This window comes from Mesocricetus auratus, unplaced genomic scaffold (genome assembly GCF_017639785.1).
Source record: "Mesocricetus auratus isolate SY011 unplaced genomic scaffold, BCM_Maur_2.0 Super-Scaffold_100004, whole genome shotgun sequence".
Taxonomy (NCBI): Eukaryota; Metazoa; Chordata; class Mammalia; order Rodentia; family Cricetidae; genus Mesocricetus; species Mesocricetus auratus.
The window spans coordinates 27240003-27260415 of NW_024429189.1; the positions used below are offsets into that span (position 1 = coordinate 27240003).

A 20413-nucleotide genomic window follows, 5' to 3' on the forward strand; every position below is an offset into this window, starting at 1 on the left:
TGCCTTATAGTCAAATATAGCTAGAGACTAGTCCCAGGATAGATTGTTTTTAATAATTTCATTCAAGTACACATTTGTTATCCTACAAGGAATCTTCTAATTCTACAACTATTCTTTCAGTCTTCCAGGGTTAGTGTATTGTATATTTCCAGGAAATACATACTGCAGGCTGCAAGTGGAGTTTAAGTGAGAACAGTGTCTTACTATAACTCCGAGAGCAGGCAAATGTTCAGAACCGAATTTTTACTCTTGAAGAGTGATAATGGGGGTGGTAGAAAAGAAGAAAAAAAATACACATCTAGCAGAGCAGGCCAGGAAAGTGTCATCAGATAGAACTGTGAGCTGTGATGAGTTAATACTTTTTAATATATTCTGGCTCTGTTTTTAAACAGCCTGTTTCTTAAAAACCATTCTAATCTGGATTACCACTCTTTCAATTACCATCTCTTGGATAAGCATGCATGTATGAAACATTTTGCAGTAGAATTACCATTTTCCAGGTCTTGATGGACTAGATTTTGTCTTGTCCTATTTTTGACCACAAAAAAATCTTTATTTAAATCAATCATGAAGTTGTTCAGAACTTTTAATCATCACACAGAGATGTGGCACCTGTCACTGTCCTTGTGCCTCACCATAAGGTTAAGATGACAAAAACAGATATGGGGGAGGGGAAAGGGATGAGTTTCACTTTCAAAATTTGAGCATTCTGATGGTATTTTCTGTGTTAAAAGTTTAATGAAAAAGTAGATTGCTCTAATTTGGGATGTATAAGTCATTGCAAATTTGAATTGTTTTAAAAAATAATAAGCAAGCTCTTGAGTCATCCAGAATGATTCACCCATGAATTCTTGAGAGGATTAATTTAAAACAGCTCCAAAGAGACAATATCCTGGCATGCCTACTCTGGGAGAGACAGAAGAGAATAATAGAAAAGGTAAGTGATTTTCGAGGGGCAAAAAGTGAAGAATGAGAACAAGTGGAACCACTCTAGCCAATGAGAGCAGGGAGTAAGGTGCAAGACAGGAAGTAACAGTGTGGGCTTGGGGGGGGGGATCGTCTTCCTGCCTGTTTCACATTCCCATCCATCTCCCTCTGCCATTTCCTTCTTACTTGATCCTTAAGGGAAAGTAGGCACTTGGATTGTTCACATTCTAGGGACCAAGTAGCCCTCGGATTTGTGACCAAACTCTGAAGAAACAAGAAAGGTGCAGAATTCAATCATGGGTTTGTCTTCTGTCTCTTTTCCAGTACAGAAAAAGGAAGCTCTGTTTCAGCATAGAAGATGCCTTGACACCTGTGCTCACAGATCAAGTGCCTATTCCTTACATTACACCAGTGCTACCTGGATCCCTCACGTGTTTCCATGAGAGCTGCACTAATGTGTGGAGTGTTGGGGAGTCCTTGCTCTGCCTCCTCCCTGGTGCCTGTTTGTCAAACATTTGATGGCCCTTTGGATCTAAGATTCTGGTTCATCAGTGCTCCAACCTGACTCCATTGATTCACAAACCACTGAGTTATTAAGAGTTTAGGAAAGTAGAGTACACTGGAGTTTTGCCATGCAGTCAGGAGTCAAAGCACCAGGTAACAGAAAGTTGTTTTCCTTTGCTCTGCCACACCCAGCCCCTTTCTGGGTCTCCACACTTAACCAAGGGAAGGCATGTGAGCCAAGATGATGTTTAGGTATCCGTAGGTAATAAAATTATCCCTTGTATATTGCTTGTGAACATATCTCACTATCTTAAAAATAAGATAAACCTTGACGTTTCGACAATTGTCTAAAAAAAGCTTTCTATATAGCAAGCCAAAACAGCAGAAAGATCCAGAAGAAATCTCAAAGATGAAGCCATAAGATGTGACATGCCATGTGCTTTCTTCTTAAAATTTTTGCTTTCTTGTTTTAGCTTATCATTAATACTTGAAAGTTCACTTTGTTATTTATTACAATAAACTATTTCCATGTGTGAGAGCATATCTGGAACTTAAAACTCCGTGGATACAAGAGTCGACTCATGAAGAAGATGCCCATCAGCTGGTCACAGCAGTTGCAGGTGGAGCCTAAGCTAGAGGCGAAGCTAAATGGTGTCTGTCTTCTATTTTTATACTCTGGCTCCTTTCCCAAAAGGCATGCAATCATTCTCTTAAACCATGCCCCCAAACCACAAAATGTGTTAGACAGCACAGGTCCTATGGGTCATAACAGCCTCCCTAATCGTGACCCTCCTTGTCCAGTTCCACAACCCCTAACTTTCTGATTTGTAGCAAGTGACTTATTTCCAATAAGCAAAACAGATACCACTGAGAAAAAGTAACTCAGGTGAGTCTTTACTGCCTGGAAGAATTTCCCCTAAGAGAGAAAACAAACAAACAAAAAAGATTATTCAAAAGGAAAATATTCTCAAATGGCATCTATACACAACAGTCATTTTCAAAAGGCTGCGAATTTAGGTGAAGCCTACTGTTATGGTATAACAGTCACCTCCAGGGACCACAGAGGATTCTGTTTGTCTACTTTGTGTGCATTTTTATGGTGAGATATTAAAATCACATTGGAAAAGCCTAGAACTGCCTCTAGGCTACACAGAAGTAGGGGAACTCCCTGTTCAAAGAGCTCACATCAACCTATCCTGAGACACAACTTGGGGTAGATTCAGAGCCAGAACAAAAGTTCTAAGAGACATGACACGGAAAATAGGCCCACATTGTTCTTTCAATAAAAAGCCAGGGATATGTGCAGCAAGAATTTGTATTATCACAGTATTTCTTTCACATCTGTCTGCCAGCTAAAATCAGAGAGTTCCCAGTTAACGTAGATTTGCACAGAAACTGGTGTGTGTGTGTGTGTGTGTGTGTGTGTGTGTGTGTGTGTGTGTGAGAGAGAGAGAGAGAGAGAGAGAGAGAGAGAGAGTGTTTCGAGATAGGGTTTCTCCGTATAACAATCCCAGTTGTCCTGAAACTCAATTTGTAGACCAGACTGGCCTCGAACTCACAGAGATCCACCTGGGAGTGCTGGGATCAAAGGCATGTGCCACTACTGCCCAGCTAATTTTTAATATATCTATGTCCAGTGTGACACATTAAGACTAAAAGTTTATTCATTGTTTATCTGAAACTCAGTTTAACTGGGTCTGTGTTGTTGAGAGCCTGACATATCTTTCAAAATTATCTGCAAATGGCCTTGACTCGTTTTTGTTGGTGTTGTTTTATTTTGTTTTTAACCATCATCCCAGACATGTCCTCTGAACTCCAAACCCCCTAAAATCAATTTCTTACTTAAGATCTCCACTTTAGTCTCTAATGGGTATTTAAAACACAACTGAATTAATCAACTCCTTTAATCCACAGCCTAGCTCCTGCCATCTGCCAGCAGTAACCCCCCCTCTTCCTAGACTGGATTCCCCTGCAGTCTGTCTCACCCCTGAAATGTCCATTGCTTGAATTCAATAATGTCCTCTTTAGCTTACTGTGCCCTGCCACTTCTAACTTTGTATTTTTGTATAACTTAAATGAATCAGAGGAGTTCATGATTTTACGCGCCTGAAAATTTGAGGCCAGATAAAAAAGCCTTGGGCAGTTCAGATGATGATGAACTCAGCCCCAAGGGTGCCTACACAGTTTCTCCTAGTTCAGAGACATCTCTCCTTGGAACCAGAAAGGCTCTTGCCACATATGTGCCCATCAACCCATAAATGACCGTGCCTAAAGAGGGCAAAGGTGGCAACAGCTTTTGCATGTCTAAGCTCAGCCCTGGGTTTTCACTTTCTCTTGCAGAAGTGCCTCTGAGATCTCTGAACTGCTAACTGACGGTGGGGAGGGTGGTGGACATGGACACCTCACTGCCTGATACCCTCCCCGCCATACATGCTAATAAAGGACACGCTTAGCTCTGTATAAGTAGAGTGATTTCACCGAACTTTCTGGGCTCTCAGTAAAAATTTAACAGTGGACAAAGAAATGGCATGACATCAGAAGAAAATACACAAGGTGTAACCCTGCAGGATCCTAGGACATTTCTTGCCCATCCTTTGTTTGGTATGAACAGGAGTGCTGTAAATGCTGTGAGGTACTCATCTCATCAGCGACAAGGTATCTAAGAGTCATTTGACCAGAGAAGCCCTTTCAAGAAATCTACTACAGACCAGTGAGGATTTTTTTTTAAGATTCCACCAGCTGTGATGACTCTGGGATTCTCAAAGAGAAACGGTCATCACTTCTGTGACTCTCGGTCTCCACAAAGGCGACAGAGATGCTGGAGAGTATCAGCCGAAGCAGAAAGGGCCAGCTACTTTACCATGCCTTCGAATACCAAGGTCCTAAACATGGCATGCAGTAGAGCCAATTGGAAGCTGGCGCTTTCTGTCACACAGTTTCACTGTGTCATCTTGACAAGAACAACGTGCCAACGATGTCAAGTAATGTTTGTAAATGGTCAGTAGGATTAACTGACATAACTTATAAAAAGAGGCTAGAAATTGTTTGAGAAACACCATTTAATTTTGGGAGAAATCTACCTGTAATTCTGTTATGAAAATACTGAAGAGGGCCCGGAGCCAAGGTTCAGTGGCTAAAAGCACAGGCTGCTCTTGCAGAATACTCAGGTTTATTCCCAGTAATAGATGGCTTGAAACTATCTAAACTATCTACTACTCCAGTTCCAGGGGATCCAATACTCTCTTCTGGCCTCCTCAGGCACCAGGCAAACATATGGTATTTATTTTCTCTCTCTCTTTGTCTCTCTGTCTCTCTCTCTGTGTCTCTCTCTCTCATACACACACACACACACACACATATACATATACATATACACACATGCAGGCATATTTTCATGCATGTAAAATAAAATTCAACAAATCTAAAAACTTAATCAAAGAATTGTGTAAAATCTGGAACAAATAATGTCTTGTTCCATTATTAATAGATAACAATATGCATTGCTTATGCAGCAAACGAAGGGGACTCAAGTTTCCTAGAGAAATCTGAAAATAATTGTATTGGATGGGAAAGTTGGTTACAAAAGTTCAACTTTAACAAGTTGCCACGATTTTGACACATTAGTTCCGTTACTATGCATTTTTCTGGTATCTCAGTTTTTAAGGAAATAATCAAATTAAAGTGGAACATATATACGGTATTTTATACGTGTATACATATACATATATATTGTATTTTAGTGTCAAAAGTTTCCATGTCTTGTCAAGTACATAATAGAACTTATGTTAATATCATGTTGTGCCTTAATTTCTCAAACTTCCTAAAAATTTTGTTATAGAACAAAATATATTTCTCAAGCATACATTAAAAAGTATAATTGGTTCTGTGTCTTAAAAAAATAGTTTTCCAAACAAAAGACCCAGGATAGCGAGAACAACCCTGTACAATAAAGGAACTTCCAGAGGCATCACCATCCCTGACTTCAAGCTCTACTATAGAGCTAGAGTCCTGAAAACAGCTTGGTATTGGCACAAAAATAGACATGTAGACCAATGAAATCAAATTGAAAACGCTGATATGGAGCCGGGCGTTGGTGGCGCACGCCTTTAATCCCAGCACTCGGGAGGCAGAGGCAGGCGGATCACTGTGAGTTCGAGACCAGCCTGGTCTACCGAGCGAGTTCCAGGACAGCCTCCAAAGCCACAGGGAAACCCTGTCTCGAAAAACCAAAAAAAAAAAAAAAAGAAAACCCTGATATGGACCCACATACCTACAAAAACCTGATTTTTGACAAAGAAGCTAAAATTATACAATGGAAAAAAGAAAGCATCTTCAACAAATGGTGCTGGCATACCTGGATGCTGGCATGTAGAAGACTGCAGATAGATCCATGTCTATCACCATGCACAAAATGTAAGTCCAAATGGATCAAAGACCTCACCATAAACCCAGTCACACTGAACCTCTTAGAAGAGAAGGTAGGCAGTACCCTCAAACGAATTGGTACAGGAGACTGCTTCCTGAACACCAGTAGCACAGACACTGTGATTGATAATTAATGAATGGGACGTCCTGAAACTAAAAAGCTACTATAAGGCAAAGGACACAGTCAACAAGACAAAACAGCAGCCCATAGAAATAGAAAAGATATTCACCAACTCCACATCTGACAGAGGGCTGATTTCCAAAATATACAAAGAACTCAAGAAGCTGGTCACCAAAACACCAAATAATCCAATTAAAAAGTGAGGCACAGAACTAAATAGAGAATTCTCAATAGAGGAATCTAAAATGGCTGAAAGACATCTAAGAACATGTTCAACATCCTTAGCCATCCGGGAAATAAAAATAAAAACAACTCAGAGATACCATCTTATTCCTGTCAAAAACACCAATGACAGTTTATGCTGGAGAAAAGGGGAACACTCCTCCACTCCTGGTGGGAGTGCCAATTCATACAGCCACTTTGGAAATCAGTATGGCAGTTCCTCAAGAAAATGGGAATCAGTCTACCATAAAATCCAACAATTCCACTCTTAGGCATATACCCAAAAGATGCACATTCATACACAAGGACATCTGTTCAATCATGTTCATAGCAGCAGTATTTGTAATAGACAGAACCTGGAAACAACCTAGATGCCCCTCACCTAAAGAATGAATGGAGAAAACATTGTACAATTACACAATGGAGTACTACTCAGCAGGAAAAAAAAAACAATGAATTTTTGAAATTCGCAAGCAAATGGATGGCAGTAGAAGAAATCATCCTTAGTGAAGTAACACAGTCACAAAAAGACAAACATGGTATGTACTCATTCATATATGGATTTTAGACATATAGCAAAGGATTACCAGCCTACAATCCACACTGCCAGAGAAGCTAGGAAACAAGGAGGACCCTAAGAGAGATATACATGGTCCCCCGGAAAAGGGGAAAGGGACTTGATCTCCTGAGTTAATTGGGATCATGGTGGGAGGAGAGAGGGAGTTAGCAGAAAGAGAAGGGGAGAAGAGGAGGGGAGAGGAGGACATGAGAGAGCAGGAAGATCGAGTCAGGGGAAGAATAGAGGAGTGCAAGAAAAGAGATGTCATAATAGAGGGAGTCATTATAGGTTTAAAGAGAAATCTGGCACTAGGGAAATGTTCAGAGATCTAAAAGGTTGACCCCAACTAACAATCTAAGCAATAGTCAAGAGGCTACCTTAAATGCCCTTCGCCAATAATGAGATTGATGACTACCTCATATGCCATCCTAGAGCCTTCATCCAGTAGTTGATGGAAGTAGAAGCAGACACCCACAGCTAAACACTGAGCTGAACTGTGGAATCCAGTTGCAGAGAGTGAGAAGTGATGAGAAAAGGGGTTAAGACCAGACTGGAGAAACCCACAAAAACAGCTGCCTTGAACAAGGGGGAGCACATGGATCCCAGACTGATAGCTGGGAAACCAGCATAGGATTGTTCCAGGCCTCCTGAAGGAGGATGTCAGTTTGGAGGTCTGGTTAATCTATGTGGTCTCTGGTAGAGGATCAGTATTTATCCCTAATACACGAATTGACTTTAGGAGCCCACTCCACCTAGAGAAATACACTCTCAGCCTAGACACACAAGGGTGGGTCTAGGCTCTGTTCCAAATGATATGATAGACTTTGAAGATCCCCCATGGAAGGCTTCACCCTCCCTGTGGAGCAGAAAGGGGATGGGATAGGGGATTGGTGGGGGGGCAGGGAAGGAGAGGAGAGAGCAGGAATTGGAATTGGCATGTAAAACAAGCTTGTTTCTAATTTAAATGAAAAAAGGAAAAGGTAGTTACCCAATAAAAAAGATAACTTGGTTAAGCTAGAGAGATGGGTTCCCAAGTAGCCAATCAAAACTGTGATACTTTGAAGGCTGCTTTTAGGGTGTTGTATTTTGAGGGTTAAATTCTAGTCAGTTGTCAAGAACACACAGGTAATGTTCTGAGTTCACATAGTGTTCATTCGTTTTCTAGGAAGACTTCCCCACAGCTCTGTTCCCATGGATGAATTTTCTAAACTCCAACTTTCCCCCCATTGTCTTTCTGGCTGCATTAGAGTGACTGCTTTCCTAAAGATGGGTGGAGTGTTTTCATCCTCTAATTTTATCACTTAATTCCTTCCAATTATCGCTTTTTAACTTGAATATTGTGCTTGGTAATTCTCTGAGGCCATCTGAAATCTGTACATGACAGCAATCATGCTACTCAAAACATTCTCTTGCACATGTCACCACGAGGGAAACTACCCACCCTGAGTAATGTCAAACAGATTGTCATCTGCAAAAAAAAAAAAAAAAAAAAAAAGCACCAAAATCATCTTCGGACAAAGTACCGCTCGATGGAAAAACACCAGTTTTTTATGTGCAAATGTCTTCAATGTCTGGTTGAAATTTTTAAAGACTGAGTTAGGGAGGAATCTGTCCCTGTTCTCTGTAATCCAGGGCAGTGTATACAGATAGTTTCAGAGTTAAAAATTTCTAGTCAGAGCAGACTACGATTGTTTTGTTTTGTTTTGTTTTAACCAAAGATGCATTTGCCCCAGTTACTAGTAAACACTGTAAAAGAAACGTTTGAATTCTAGCTCGGGTCGAGGGCTCTATTTAGCCTATCACAGCACAGACCTGTTATAAACGCTGGGACGCTTGCCATAACCCCCTCCCGCTGCCGGAAACTGAGTAAAAACCATACCTCGAAAGCAATGTGCCTTGCAAGCCACGCAGACTCAAGTCCCCTTTCCTGCCTACCTAGATTGACACCAAAGGCCTTCGGAATATATTTCACCTCCTAAAACTCAAGAGTAAGTTGCCACCTCCTCCACCACCACCACCACGCGCCCACCCTTGTGCGTCTCTCTGGGGCTCCACTCCGAGCCACCCCCAGAGAGCACCTGCACTCCTCCAAGTCCCTGCAGTGAGAAGTAGTGCCGCCCAGCTCCCAGCAAAGCACGCACCTACAAATGCTCTGTTACTCCCTCTGCTGCAAACTGCCCTCAAATTAATCATCCCCTCGGCCCCTCTCTCTAAATCCCAGGCCCCTGTCTCCTTCCCCCCCCCCAATGATTCGATCCCCCAAACACCTGTACACCCACCCCTCTAACTGCCAGACAGACATTAGGTACCCACGCTGCGCCCTGCCCTGTGCCCCCTCAGCCCCGCGGCCGGTTCCCCTTGGCTTACAGAATGGCCACCTGGCTCAAAGTAGCTGCTGTCACCCATGCTCACTCGCAGACAGCCCCCGCTACCACCCCCACTAGCACCAAGAAGAGACACCCACAGTACCTGCCGTGAGCTCGGCGGTCAGGGCCACCAGCAGGAGGGCCGGGCTGAGTGAGGAGGCGCGCGCTGGGGTCATGGCCACCAGGCGGCCGCGCGGGGCTCCGGGGGGCCACAGAGCTCAGCAGGGTGATCTGGCAGCGCGGGCCGCTTTGAAGTTCCCGGGGCACGGGAGGGGAGCGCAGCCGCGACACCCTTCGGAAGTGCGCGGTTGGCTCTAGTGACAGCGGGCGCTCCCCTCCGCCGCCTCCCCCATCCCACGCCCCCCCGCGGCTGGCGACGCGCCGCTCCTGCCACTGGCCCCGCGGGCTGCCTCGAGGGACAGGGCCCGCCCCTGCCGCGCCTCCGCGGGCACCGCTGCCAGCCACCCGCCCGAGGGCGGGGCAGGAGACCGAGGGCGGAAGGGTGGCTGGGAGGTGACACCACCTCTCGTGGGCGAAGAGGAGCGGGCCGCACCAGGTCCCCGAGATTAGCTTCTCTTTGTGGGGGCGGGAGTGGGGGGAATAGGAGAGCAAAGCCCGGTTGAGACTTTAGAGACACGTAGGACGGCAGCAGCTGCTTTCTCTACATTCTCCGACAGGAGTTCCACCTTTCTAGATCTTTCCACATTCGTTTACTTGTCCGTTGTCCCTAAATGGAACTAGCCTGCTGCCTGGGAATACCCCTGGCTATTCCTACAGGCTTGTCCCACCACCGCATCCGACTTCTCATCTGTGAGAGCGCACCCTCTCTGTGGATCCCTGGAAAGGTCCTCTTGCACCATTAACTTCCTACCTACAGCTCTGCTTTACCAAACTTATTCATTCTTGTCTTCATCAGAAAACTTCCTGTGCCCTAAAAATGACTGCACAAACCTGAGCCAACTATGCCAAGTTGATATGGCCATCTATAACGAGTAAAGGAAGTAAAGAACCAGACTTATAGAAGGTATTTAGCAACGGGGGGGGGGGGGGTTAAACACACAGGAGGAGGAGGAGAATTTCTCAAACCATAGACAGTCAGTTGAGCATTGTTTAACACCCCCACCCCCAGCACAGGCACACTCTTGCAAGAACTAACTATCAAATGGCTGCTCTTCCCATCTAGATCAGGATCCAAAATATCAGGGTAGCCATTAGTTAAATAGAAACAAAGATAAACTTAATTTACCATGCAGCCGGAACATAAACGTGAATGGGGTTATTTTCATCTGAATAACACACAGAATCAAGACTACAGCTCAGTGCTGTCGCTGATGTTAGAAGGCTCCTTGAGTGATTGAGTCATATAAATTAATTGCTGTAGAGTAAGAGATACTTCTTCACCTGTCTTAGCACTAAATAACAAATGTTCTTTGTGAAGCCTAGGAAAACCCTGGGATAAGAAGGCTTCACTGTTAAAAGATGATGGCACTGTTGGAGGCAGGATGTGTGATGGACTTCCAAGCACGATAGTAGTGGCTGTTCTGGGGAACTTTTGTACCACCACGGAGGATGAATCAAAACATCTCCGAGTATAAAAAGACTTTGTCCTCATTTCATCCTGGATCCAAACAAATAAGAAACAAAGAAGAAAATGGAGATGTGCCCTTCCAGGCACCCACAGCAGACATCTTTTAAAATGAGCGAGAAAATGCCAAGACACAGTATCTTTTGGCTCTGACTTGGCCTACAGCTGTATTTTGAGTTGGTTTGAGGAGAAGTGAGTTCTCTCCAGGTCTAGGTCTGCTTTAGAACAGACCAGATCCAAAAAAGAAAGAGAGAGAGAAAGAGAGAGAGAGTGAGGAAGGAGGAGGAGGAAGAGGAAGAGGAAGAAGAAGGAGAAGGAGAAGGAGAAGGAGAAGGAAGAAGAGTGTGAGGTTGTAGCTAAAGCCCAGGCATGGCAAAGAACCCCGGTGTTTATTCCCAAATGTTTGTCTTTAGTACAGAAAGTCTCTCTGCAGGTTGTCCTCTGCAAGTTGGAAAGCTCTTGTTTTCTAAGAAAGCAAGGTTTTTATGCCAAGAAGTCTGATGTTGAATAACTTTAACATTCCAAACGAACTCAGTGGTTTTCTCTCAGTCTGATGGTGCACTGTCAATATGGTCTCTGAAAACAGCAGGGGGTTATTGAGCGAGCACTCAAAAAGTGACCAAAGTAAATCGACATGCGCCATAAGTATAAAATCCATACCATGTTGCAAAGACTTAGTGCAAAGGAAGGTCTTAGTGTACGACACATTATAAATAAATACATTTATGTTGTTTTACTAGTCAAAACTATAACATTTTGGGCAAGTGGAATAAACACATGAGAATTTATGTGGCAGTGGTCTCATAAGATTATTTGAGGAACAAACAAACAAAAAAATCCTGTTTCCTAATAACATCAATCCATCAGAAAATTGTAGCATAGCACAGAGCATATGCTTTTAAAATGTTTTGTCATGCCCATTTATTTATTGAGGATGGGGCAGAGTGTGTTTTCTGTCTGTGTGTGTATGAGTGAGTGTGTGCGTGCGCGCGCGCGTGTGTGTGTGTGTGTGTGTGTGTGTGTGTGTGTGTGTGTGTGTGTGTGTGTGTGTGAGTATGTGGGGGGGGTCAGAGGACAACCTGAAGGTGCCAGTTTTCTCCCTCCAACCGAGTGGGTCCCAGTAACTTAACCCAGGCCTTCTATCAGACTTTGCAGGGTAAATGCTGAGCTGCCTCAGCAGCCCCAAGACTCTTACTTTTGATGGAGTATTAGTGTGAACAATAACACCTACTGTACTACGAGTCACATACAGTTGTGCACAGTGCATAATACTTGATGACAATAAATGATTGTGCCTAGTTTACATATTTACTATATTATATTCTTATTTTCAAAGTGCATTCCTTCCACTTAAATATATTTAGATTCATATGCAAGTTAGCTGCCACTAACAGGCTCAAGTGGGATCCAGAAGAAGACATTGTTACGACAGAAGATGACAGCTTCATGAACGTACTAATCATGAAGACTGTCCCAAGGAACTGACTATATATACTAAAGGTTGTCATTAACAGTGATGATAATATGTACCCCATAACAACAACAATAAAAGATTAGAAAATAAAAGTGGGCCAATTCGGTGTTTCTGAAGGTTAAAGGCACTTATCAAATGGTGGAATACTGCCAAATGATGGAAGAAGAGAACCAACTCTCTGTATTGGTCCTCTGACCTCTACATACTCTCCCTGTGCTCCATGGATGGATGGATGGATGGATAGATAGATGTAATACAATATTTTAAGAAAACTAAGATTTTAAATAGATTAAAGCTTACATAATAGAAATATAAAGAAATACTGCAACATTTGTGTTTTAAGCTAATTGACATTACAAACAAGTCAAGAAATTTCTAAAAAAGAATTAAGATTATTCTAAACTGAGCTAAATTTATTATTAAGGTGAGAACAATATTTTTAATTTCTACAAGTAAGGTAGTACACAGTGAAATTTGATGCCTTCCAGTTCATGCACAGCTCACTTGCACGTAGCTTGGAGAAATCCACAGTCCTTTGCCTGGAACAGATTTTCTTCTAGGGGAGTGCCCCATGCTCTTTATCACACTGTGTTTCACGGTGACTTTCCCATATTTGGATATAGTTGGACACAAAAGCACTTAAGATTCTGACATAGTTGTTTAGAGATTGAGTTCAGAAACATGCTGTGCAATTTGTAGCATAGGAGCAAAGGTCGTACCATATAATATAGGTGTGTAGGAGGCCACACTCCCTAAGTCAGGGAAAAGCACTATATGATGGTTCCACAGTAAAGAAATTGTCCAGTGACTCATTCCTCAGAAGTTACTCCTCTGTAAGGTGATCTATTACTATATATTAAAAAATTGGTGCCATTTATCCCTTTTTACTTTTTAATCTGTGCTATGTTTGGCAGAAGTGTTCCCTACAGGGTCATGTGGTAAAGGCTTGGCTGTTATCTGTGCTCCTAATGGCACATGGGAGTGACTCTAACAGGTGGATCTTCTAAAGGAGTCTAAGACCTTTAGGTCATAGGGGCATAACCCTGAGAATCAAAGTGAGAGCCAAGACCTTCCTCCTCTCTTTTACCTCCCACTCATGAGGTAAGCAGTTTCAATCTGCTCCTTCCTCCCATCTTAATGTGCTACCACAGGTCCAAAGCAACAGGGCCAAGAGATAGTACTCTGAAACCTCTAAACATGTGAGTTAAAATAGAACTTCTCAGGGTTGAGGGGATACATAGATTGCCTTCCATGGAATAATGAGGACCTGTTTCAGATCCCAAGCTCCCCCATGAGGCACACATCTATAACTCCAGCACTTTGAAAGGAGACATGGTAGGTCACAGAAGCACTTTGGCCAGCTGAATTGTTGAACTCTGGGTTCAATGAGAGACTGTGTCTTTGAAAAAAAAAGATAAGGTGACAAGCAATAAACGAAGACACTTAGTGTTCACTTCTGGCTTCCATACCTATACATTTACACACACACACAAGAACCTGTGCATGTAACACACAAAGGGGGGGGCTTCTCTTTAGAATTTGATTATCTCAGAAGTGATTGTGTATTTGTGGGTGTCAGTGTCTGTACCTTATGTGTGATTTTGCAGAGTCCAGAGAAGGACACTTGATGTCATTTTCTATCACTTTATACCTTGTTCTCTTGATACAATGTCTCTTCCTGCATTTGAAGTTTGCCCTCCCACAGCACACCCCATCCCCATTAACTGGTTATCCAGCAAACTCAGAAATCTTCCTGTCTCTTCTGTTATGGAGTATTACCTTAACTAGGCGAAGATGTGCTACATTTGTTTATGTTGCAGAGTATTACTTTAACTATGTAAAGGTGTGTTACATTTCTTTACACTGCATTGTTTAATGACTAAAGACAGGTTGCTTTGCCTGCCTAAGGCACCTGATTGGTCTAATAAAAAGCTGACTGGCCAGTAGATAGGCAGTAGAAGGATAGACAGGCAGATAGAATAAGTGGGAGGAGAAATCTAGGCTTGAGAGAGAGGAAGAGACAATAAGGGAGAAAGAAAGGGAGACACCCAGAGCCAGCCACCCGGGCAGTCACAGGCCAGCCAGCCAAAGAAAAGGATATAAAGAATGGAAGAAAGGTTAAAAAGCCCTAGGAAAAATGTAGATGAAGAAAAACAGGTGAAATTAAGTTATAAGAGCTAGTGGAACAGTCAGGCGTTGGTGGCGCATGCCTTTAATCCCAGCACTGGGGAGGCAGAGGCAGGCAGATCTCTGTGAGTTCGAGGCCAGGCTGGACCGATAGCCTACAAAACAATACAGAGAAACCCTGTCTCGTAAAAACAAAAAAAAGAAAAAAAGAAAGAAAAAAAGAGCTAGTGGAACAAGCATAAACTAAGGCCAAGCATTCATAACTAGTAAGTCTCCGTATCTTTAATTGGGAGCTGGTTGGTAGCTCAAAGGTAAGCCGGCTACACTCTTCCTCTACTCCATGCTGGAGTTACAGGCATGTGCAGCCATGACCTGCTTTTTTAGCTGGGTGCTGGAGACATGAACTCAAGTCCTCATGATTGCAAAACTAAGCATTGCTACCCACCAAACTTCTCAGCCCTTAAAGTAATTTGATATACTGTGCTTGCCAGATGTTCCCTATTACGTATGAGGATAACAATCTCCCTCTTTTGGATGGTATTGACTTAAAGAATTCTCATGACATGGTGGAGTTGTTTACCTTGTCTTAAGAACAGTATCTATTTAAAGCTAAAGCTGAAAGAACAGGAAATATTTTCTACTCAGTGTATGATCAGTCAGTGAAGAATCATAAACTTTAGAATTTTGTGTGCAAAGTTTTGTGATGCAAACTCTGGTTAATGTGTGAAGAATTAAAGTCCTTGGGCTGGAGGCATGGCTCAGCAGTTGAAAACACATAGGATCTTTTAGAGGACCAAAGCTTGGTTCCCCAGCACCTACGTGGGACAGCTCACAGCCACCTGTAACTCCAGCCTCAAGGGATCAGACACTCCTTTTTGGACACCATAGGCACCTGTTTTCACATGGGCAGGCTCACACACAGACACACACATATCCACAAAATTAAAAAGAAATCTTTAAAAAAAACTAAGGCTTAATTTTTGAGAATATTCTAAACTAGGTTTTCAAAGACCTTATTTCGTATCTTTTATGAGTAGCCAATGTTGATACCATGAAAAATCTGAAATAAAATTTAACCACTGTAAATGTATTAAATCCCTGATAAATTTGGCAATTACAAATGTTCTTAATATGTTAGAGTCCTTAATGCTGTGTTCATAGAAACTGAAAGAAGATCTTGTGACATTTCTTAACATATATGGGGACTACATACCTGTACATATGCATTCACACTCACACATGCATTATCACACAGCTTTATGAAAAAATTCAGTCTCAATCTTTTAAAATGAGCTTTTTGTTTTGTTTTTTGAGACAGAGACTCACTGTTTAGCTAAGGCTAGCCTTGAGTTGATCCTCCCACATCCATCTCCTAGATACTACAATCATAGGCATACGCCATTACACCCAGCTTAAATGATATTAATAATAAAATAAAATCATCTTCATAGCACAAGAGATGCTCCTGTAATTTAATATAAACAATGGAAACCCATAATTCATGTGATAAACATGTCCTTCATATTTTTATATATAACAGAAAATATTTCACATGCAAGACTTTTAAATTCCACTAGAGAGAAATTCACATGCAAATATGTTTCTCAAAATTTAACATCTCCCCTCCTTTAATCATCTAGTTGTACATATCCATTGCCATAGCAACTTGCTATTGTAACTCCCAAATTCTCATAACCATAAGAAAACAAATAATTAAGGGGTTCATAACCCCTCACTCAACAGACTTTGAGTAAATCTTAAGTAAGCAAGAGGAGCAAGCATCAGGATGTTAAAACACAGAGCTACAACACGCATCATTCTAAATGAGTAAGGAAAGCAAATGGGCATAACTCCTGAATGTGAAGACTGTTTACTTGCTCATTGTTTAGGAGCTTTTATCACATACACTTCTTATTAAGATCCACTCCAGAAGCCGGGTGTTGGTGGCGCATGCCTTTAATCCCAGCACTCGGGAGGCAGAGGCAGGCAGATCTCTGTGAGTTCGAGGCCAGCCTGGTCTACAGAACTAGTTCCAGGACAGCCTCCAAAACAATACAGAGAAACCCTGTCTCGAAAAAAAAAAAAAGATCCACTCCAGAAAGTCCGATGCTGTGTGTCTTTACTTACCATTTCTTTCTGAGTCATTGCCTTATCATGAAGTAAGAGCACCCTACCATCACCTGCTAGGCACTATCAAGGCATCGTCTTTTGTTTTTCTTCCTAAAAGTCCTAAGACCGTGACAGAAATGTATGGCATGGTCATCATTATTTGTCTCATATTTTAATCTCAGAAATCTCTAAACTGAGAAAACTTGGATTTGCACCTATAGTTTTTTTTAAATTATTCATTTGTGTTTTATAAAAATTCTCAACATTCACCTTCAAATCGTGTACCACACAAGTTTTGGCCTGGATTTCATAAAAAAGAAAAATATGCAGGTGATAAAGAGATGCCAAACAATCTCTTAGCTCAGCAGCTGCTCAGAGCCTTAAGTCTATCTTGAGTACTTCCATTTTCTGTTTGTCCTGCCTTCTATGGGCCACATCACCTCACTCATTTCCAGTTCCTAAACTTACAACAGCCGTGTCCTTCCCCAATCAATCAGACTGCTTGGACTTCCACAGACCAGATCTGTGTACTGTGTATTGTACTGAGTAGATACACTCAGTAGGAGCCCTGCGAGCAGCAGGTCACAGATCCAGTCCTCGGGAAGCAGACCACCAGCACTTAGATCATTTCCTTAGAGTGGATCTGTAATGACACCCCACACAAGCCAGGTCACCAAGAGGTAAGAGTTAGATGACTCAGTACAAACCCACCACTTTCTGGGAAATGAGCTGAAAAAGAACAAAATTATTAAAATCCCAGGCGAAAACACCATTAGGCTTCTGATTATCTTGACTCAGGCGAAGAAGTGGTTAAAAGCCTCCGTGAAAAAGTGGCAGCCACCAATCACTCGTGGATATTGAGTACTTGACCTGTGATGTCTGATTGCTATGCACTGTATAGATTAATACATGGCAGACTTCAAAGAAGACCTCACATAGAAGAAACTTTTAGGAATTTGTTAATAATTTTACATTCATTGCTTCTTGAAGTGGTATTTTATATAGTAGGTTAAGCTAAATATTAAAATTAATTTCATCTATTTTAATGCAGCTAACTAGACATTGCGTTTATGAGTCTCATTTGATTTCCATGGAAAAAAATGTTGCTCTAATCTCGATTGGCCAGCAAGGATTACTTTTCCTATAGCTGATACATGAAAAAAGCAAGACTGCTTGCTGGATACATCGCTCCAACTTTAGTTGCCTTTGGCTCCTTTACCTCCTCCATGCTGACATACATGTAGTCAGCAATTAAGTCACAGTTGCATTCTTTTTGTGTATGCCATTGTCATTCCTGCTGTTGTTTCCACATCCTGGTCTGAGTAATTTCATACCTGAGTTGTCATAATTAGCTATTAAATCATGTCTGTCACTTCAAGTTAGCCCCATCTTAGTGCATCCGCAGGGCTACAACCAAAACAGTATGGTTAGGATTGTGTCTCCATTGCCCTGGAATCTTCAGTCGCCATCATTGTCTATAGACCCAAGTCTTAACTTCTCTAGCGCACCAACTCCTAGCTTTATGATATGATCCCTATATGATCTCCCCAGGAGGTTGCTAAACATGCTTATGTTTAACTGGGCTATGTCACTTAGCACTTCCTATACTGAAAATTAAAATAGAAAAGCTCCTGAAACACAACCATATGGGAGAAAGCATCACACTAGCCTTCAGATCAAGAACAACATCATACATCTGGAAGCCTCTGATAACCAACCCAGCGTGCACTTGTGGGTGGCTGAAAGTGAGAAAGTCATTTCCACCTGGAGGACACTGCACAGTTCTATAGTCCCCTCAAGGGTTCCTTGGCCATTCCTTGGAGACTGCTACTCCAGCAGTCCCACACAGCTCATCCACCCCCCTCATTGGAGGGATTGTGTGTTCCAGCCTCTAGGCCTATTCAGTCTCCAAACTCCAAATTTGTGAGTCCTAATAAGATTTCCACCTAAATAGGCCAAACGCAACCCAAACCATGAAGCATAGGCAGATTGCTGCCCCCTCCCACAGTCAGATCTTTCTCCTTGATCTTTGACCTCAGTAGATGTCACTGCACAAGGCAGATATGCTGATGTTGACTTTTACCTATTCCCCTGGTCTCATTCTTCACATATAATTAACAGCAATTAGTAGTTGCTTAATAAGTATTTGTTAAATACATGAGTACTTGACATTTAGGTTTATCATCCACATTAACCACACCTTCTTCCCCTAGCTTGTCTACCATTCCCTCTGCTCCTCACACATGAGTGCAGTATGTGTTGAACCAAGCAGTTGATTCAACAGCAGTGACATTTTATAACCAAAGATTAACCTCGTTTTCCCCAAACTGACAAGTACAAGAAGTGTGAGGGAATGGTAACGTTGAGAAGGAGTAAACTCACAGTAATGACAGAACATCCCCGGGCTCCCACCAAAGGAATCCTAGTAAAATAAACCATAGCTCACATCTGTCAAGGCTTGTAGCTGTGTACAGATGAAGTAGAATTTCATAAAGTAAAAGCAGAAATTCAATTTATGAAACAATCTGATTTGGTCACATCTCCAGAATGACCAAGGGTCAGATACATGAACAAAAACAATGCAACATTCTTTCATATGATGGCCCCTGAGGGGTCTGGAGACATGGCTCAGTGGTTAAGAGCACTTACTGCTTTTGAAGAGTACATGGGTTCAGGAGCCAGCACCCATGGCAGCTCGTAACCTATAACTCCAGCTCTAAGGATCCAGGTGTGCCATTCTGACCTCTGTGAGCACCGAGTGCACACATGGGACAGACAGACAAGAGACCATACCCATAGAATAAAAGCAATTGTAGCTTAAAAAGTTTAATGTCTTTGGGAACGCTACAGCCCTCTGGTCCTTTACCGATGTGAATAACACACCTTATACTATAAAGGACATGAGCCTGGATGGGTGTTCGTGATAGGACCTTTGCAGTGACTGCATGTGGCTTTGTTCACCCTAACTAAGATGCAAGGGAAGATGAGAGACTGAAATGTCTGTCTTTTACAGAGTTATACATAAGGGAGGAGGCAGGGAATTCTCTCAAAATAGAATGAAGGTTCAAAGGGGTTAATCCAAAAAGATAGGCTGTGATCCATAATCCCAGGAATCTAGCCTCATTTCTCCAGAATCAAAAACGTTATTGAATCCTTCCAAGTCACAGCCAGAAACTGAGGATTCATATCTCTTATAACCCTTACTTAACCATAATTTTGCCACAATTTGTATTCAATGATAAAAAGAGAAAATGTACCTTGTTTTTTAATGGAATGCTTTCAGACTATTAAGCAATTACAATTAGTTACTATTAAAATTGTCACAAATGGAGATAATAATATTTTGCCACACTCAAAATTTTTGATAATTAGGTAGATTTTGGAAGTCTTAGTTTATTAATTATTTTATCATAGCATACAAAGTAATGGGTTTCATTATGACGTTTTCATACACACGTGTCATGTTTACTTTGCTCAAATTCACTCTCTCATAAAGAAGTCTTTTTAAACTAAAAAAAGAAAACAGAAATTGAACAAATGCACGGAACAAATTCCCAATAATTTATATGAGCAAAGTGTAGACTACTTATCATAATTAAACTTGGCAAATATTTAGGTATGCTGTTATAAATGAAGACACTGGAGCTGTCCTTTTCTGCTAGGGTGATATCTCGACCCATTTTCTAGGACTATAACTTCATGGTCCTGCATCCCACTGCTGCGATAAAATGCCCTCACACAAGCAACCCAGCGGAGGAAAGATGTTTTTGCCTCGCAAGTCCAGGCTGTACTTCCTAACAAGGGGGCGTCAAGGCAATAGGAGCTGGAAACAGCTCTTCGCCACACATCCTCAATCGGGAGCAGGGAGTGGTCATTCATGCAGCATGTTACTGCTCCGTTCACTTTCTCCCCACTTTCCAGAATCCCCTGCCTGAGGAATAGTGTCATCCACAGTGGACAAGTCTTCCCAGATCAAGCCACACACAAATAAATA

At 42.0% G+C, this 20413-nt stretch overlaps 1 protein-coding gene across 1 annotated transcript in view; it reads right to left on the reverse strand.

Moving 5' to 3' along the window:
• Window positions 1–9472, reverse strand: part of Acvr1c (activin A receptor type 1C) — a 90154-nt gene extending 80682 nt beyond the window's left edge. The window contains exon 1 of the mRNA XM_005068984.4: window positions 9228–9472. Coding sequence (XP_005069041.1) covers window positions 9228–9300 — 73 coding nt within the window. The 5' untranslated portion in view covers window positions 9301–9472. The remainder of the gene's footprint in view (window positions 1–9227) is intronic.
• Between the last annotated feature and the right edge of the window lie 10941 nt (window positions 9473–20413).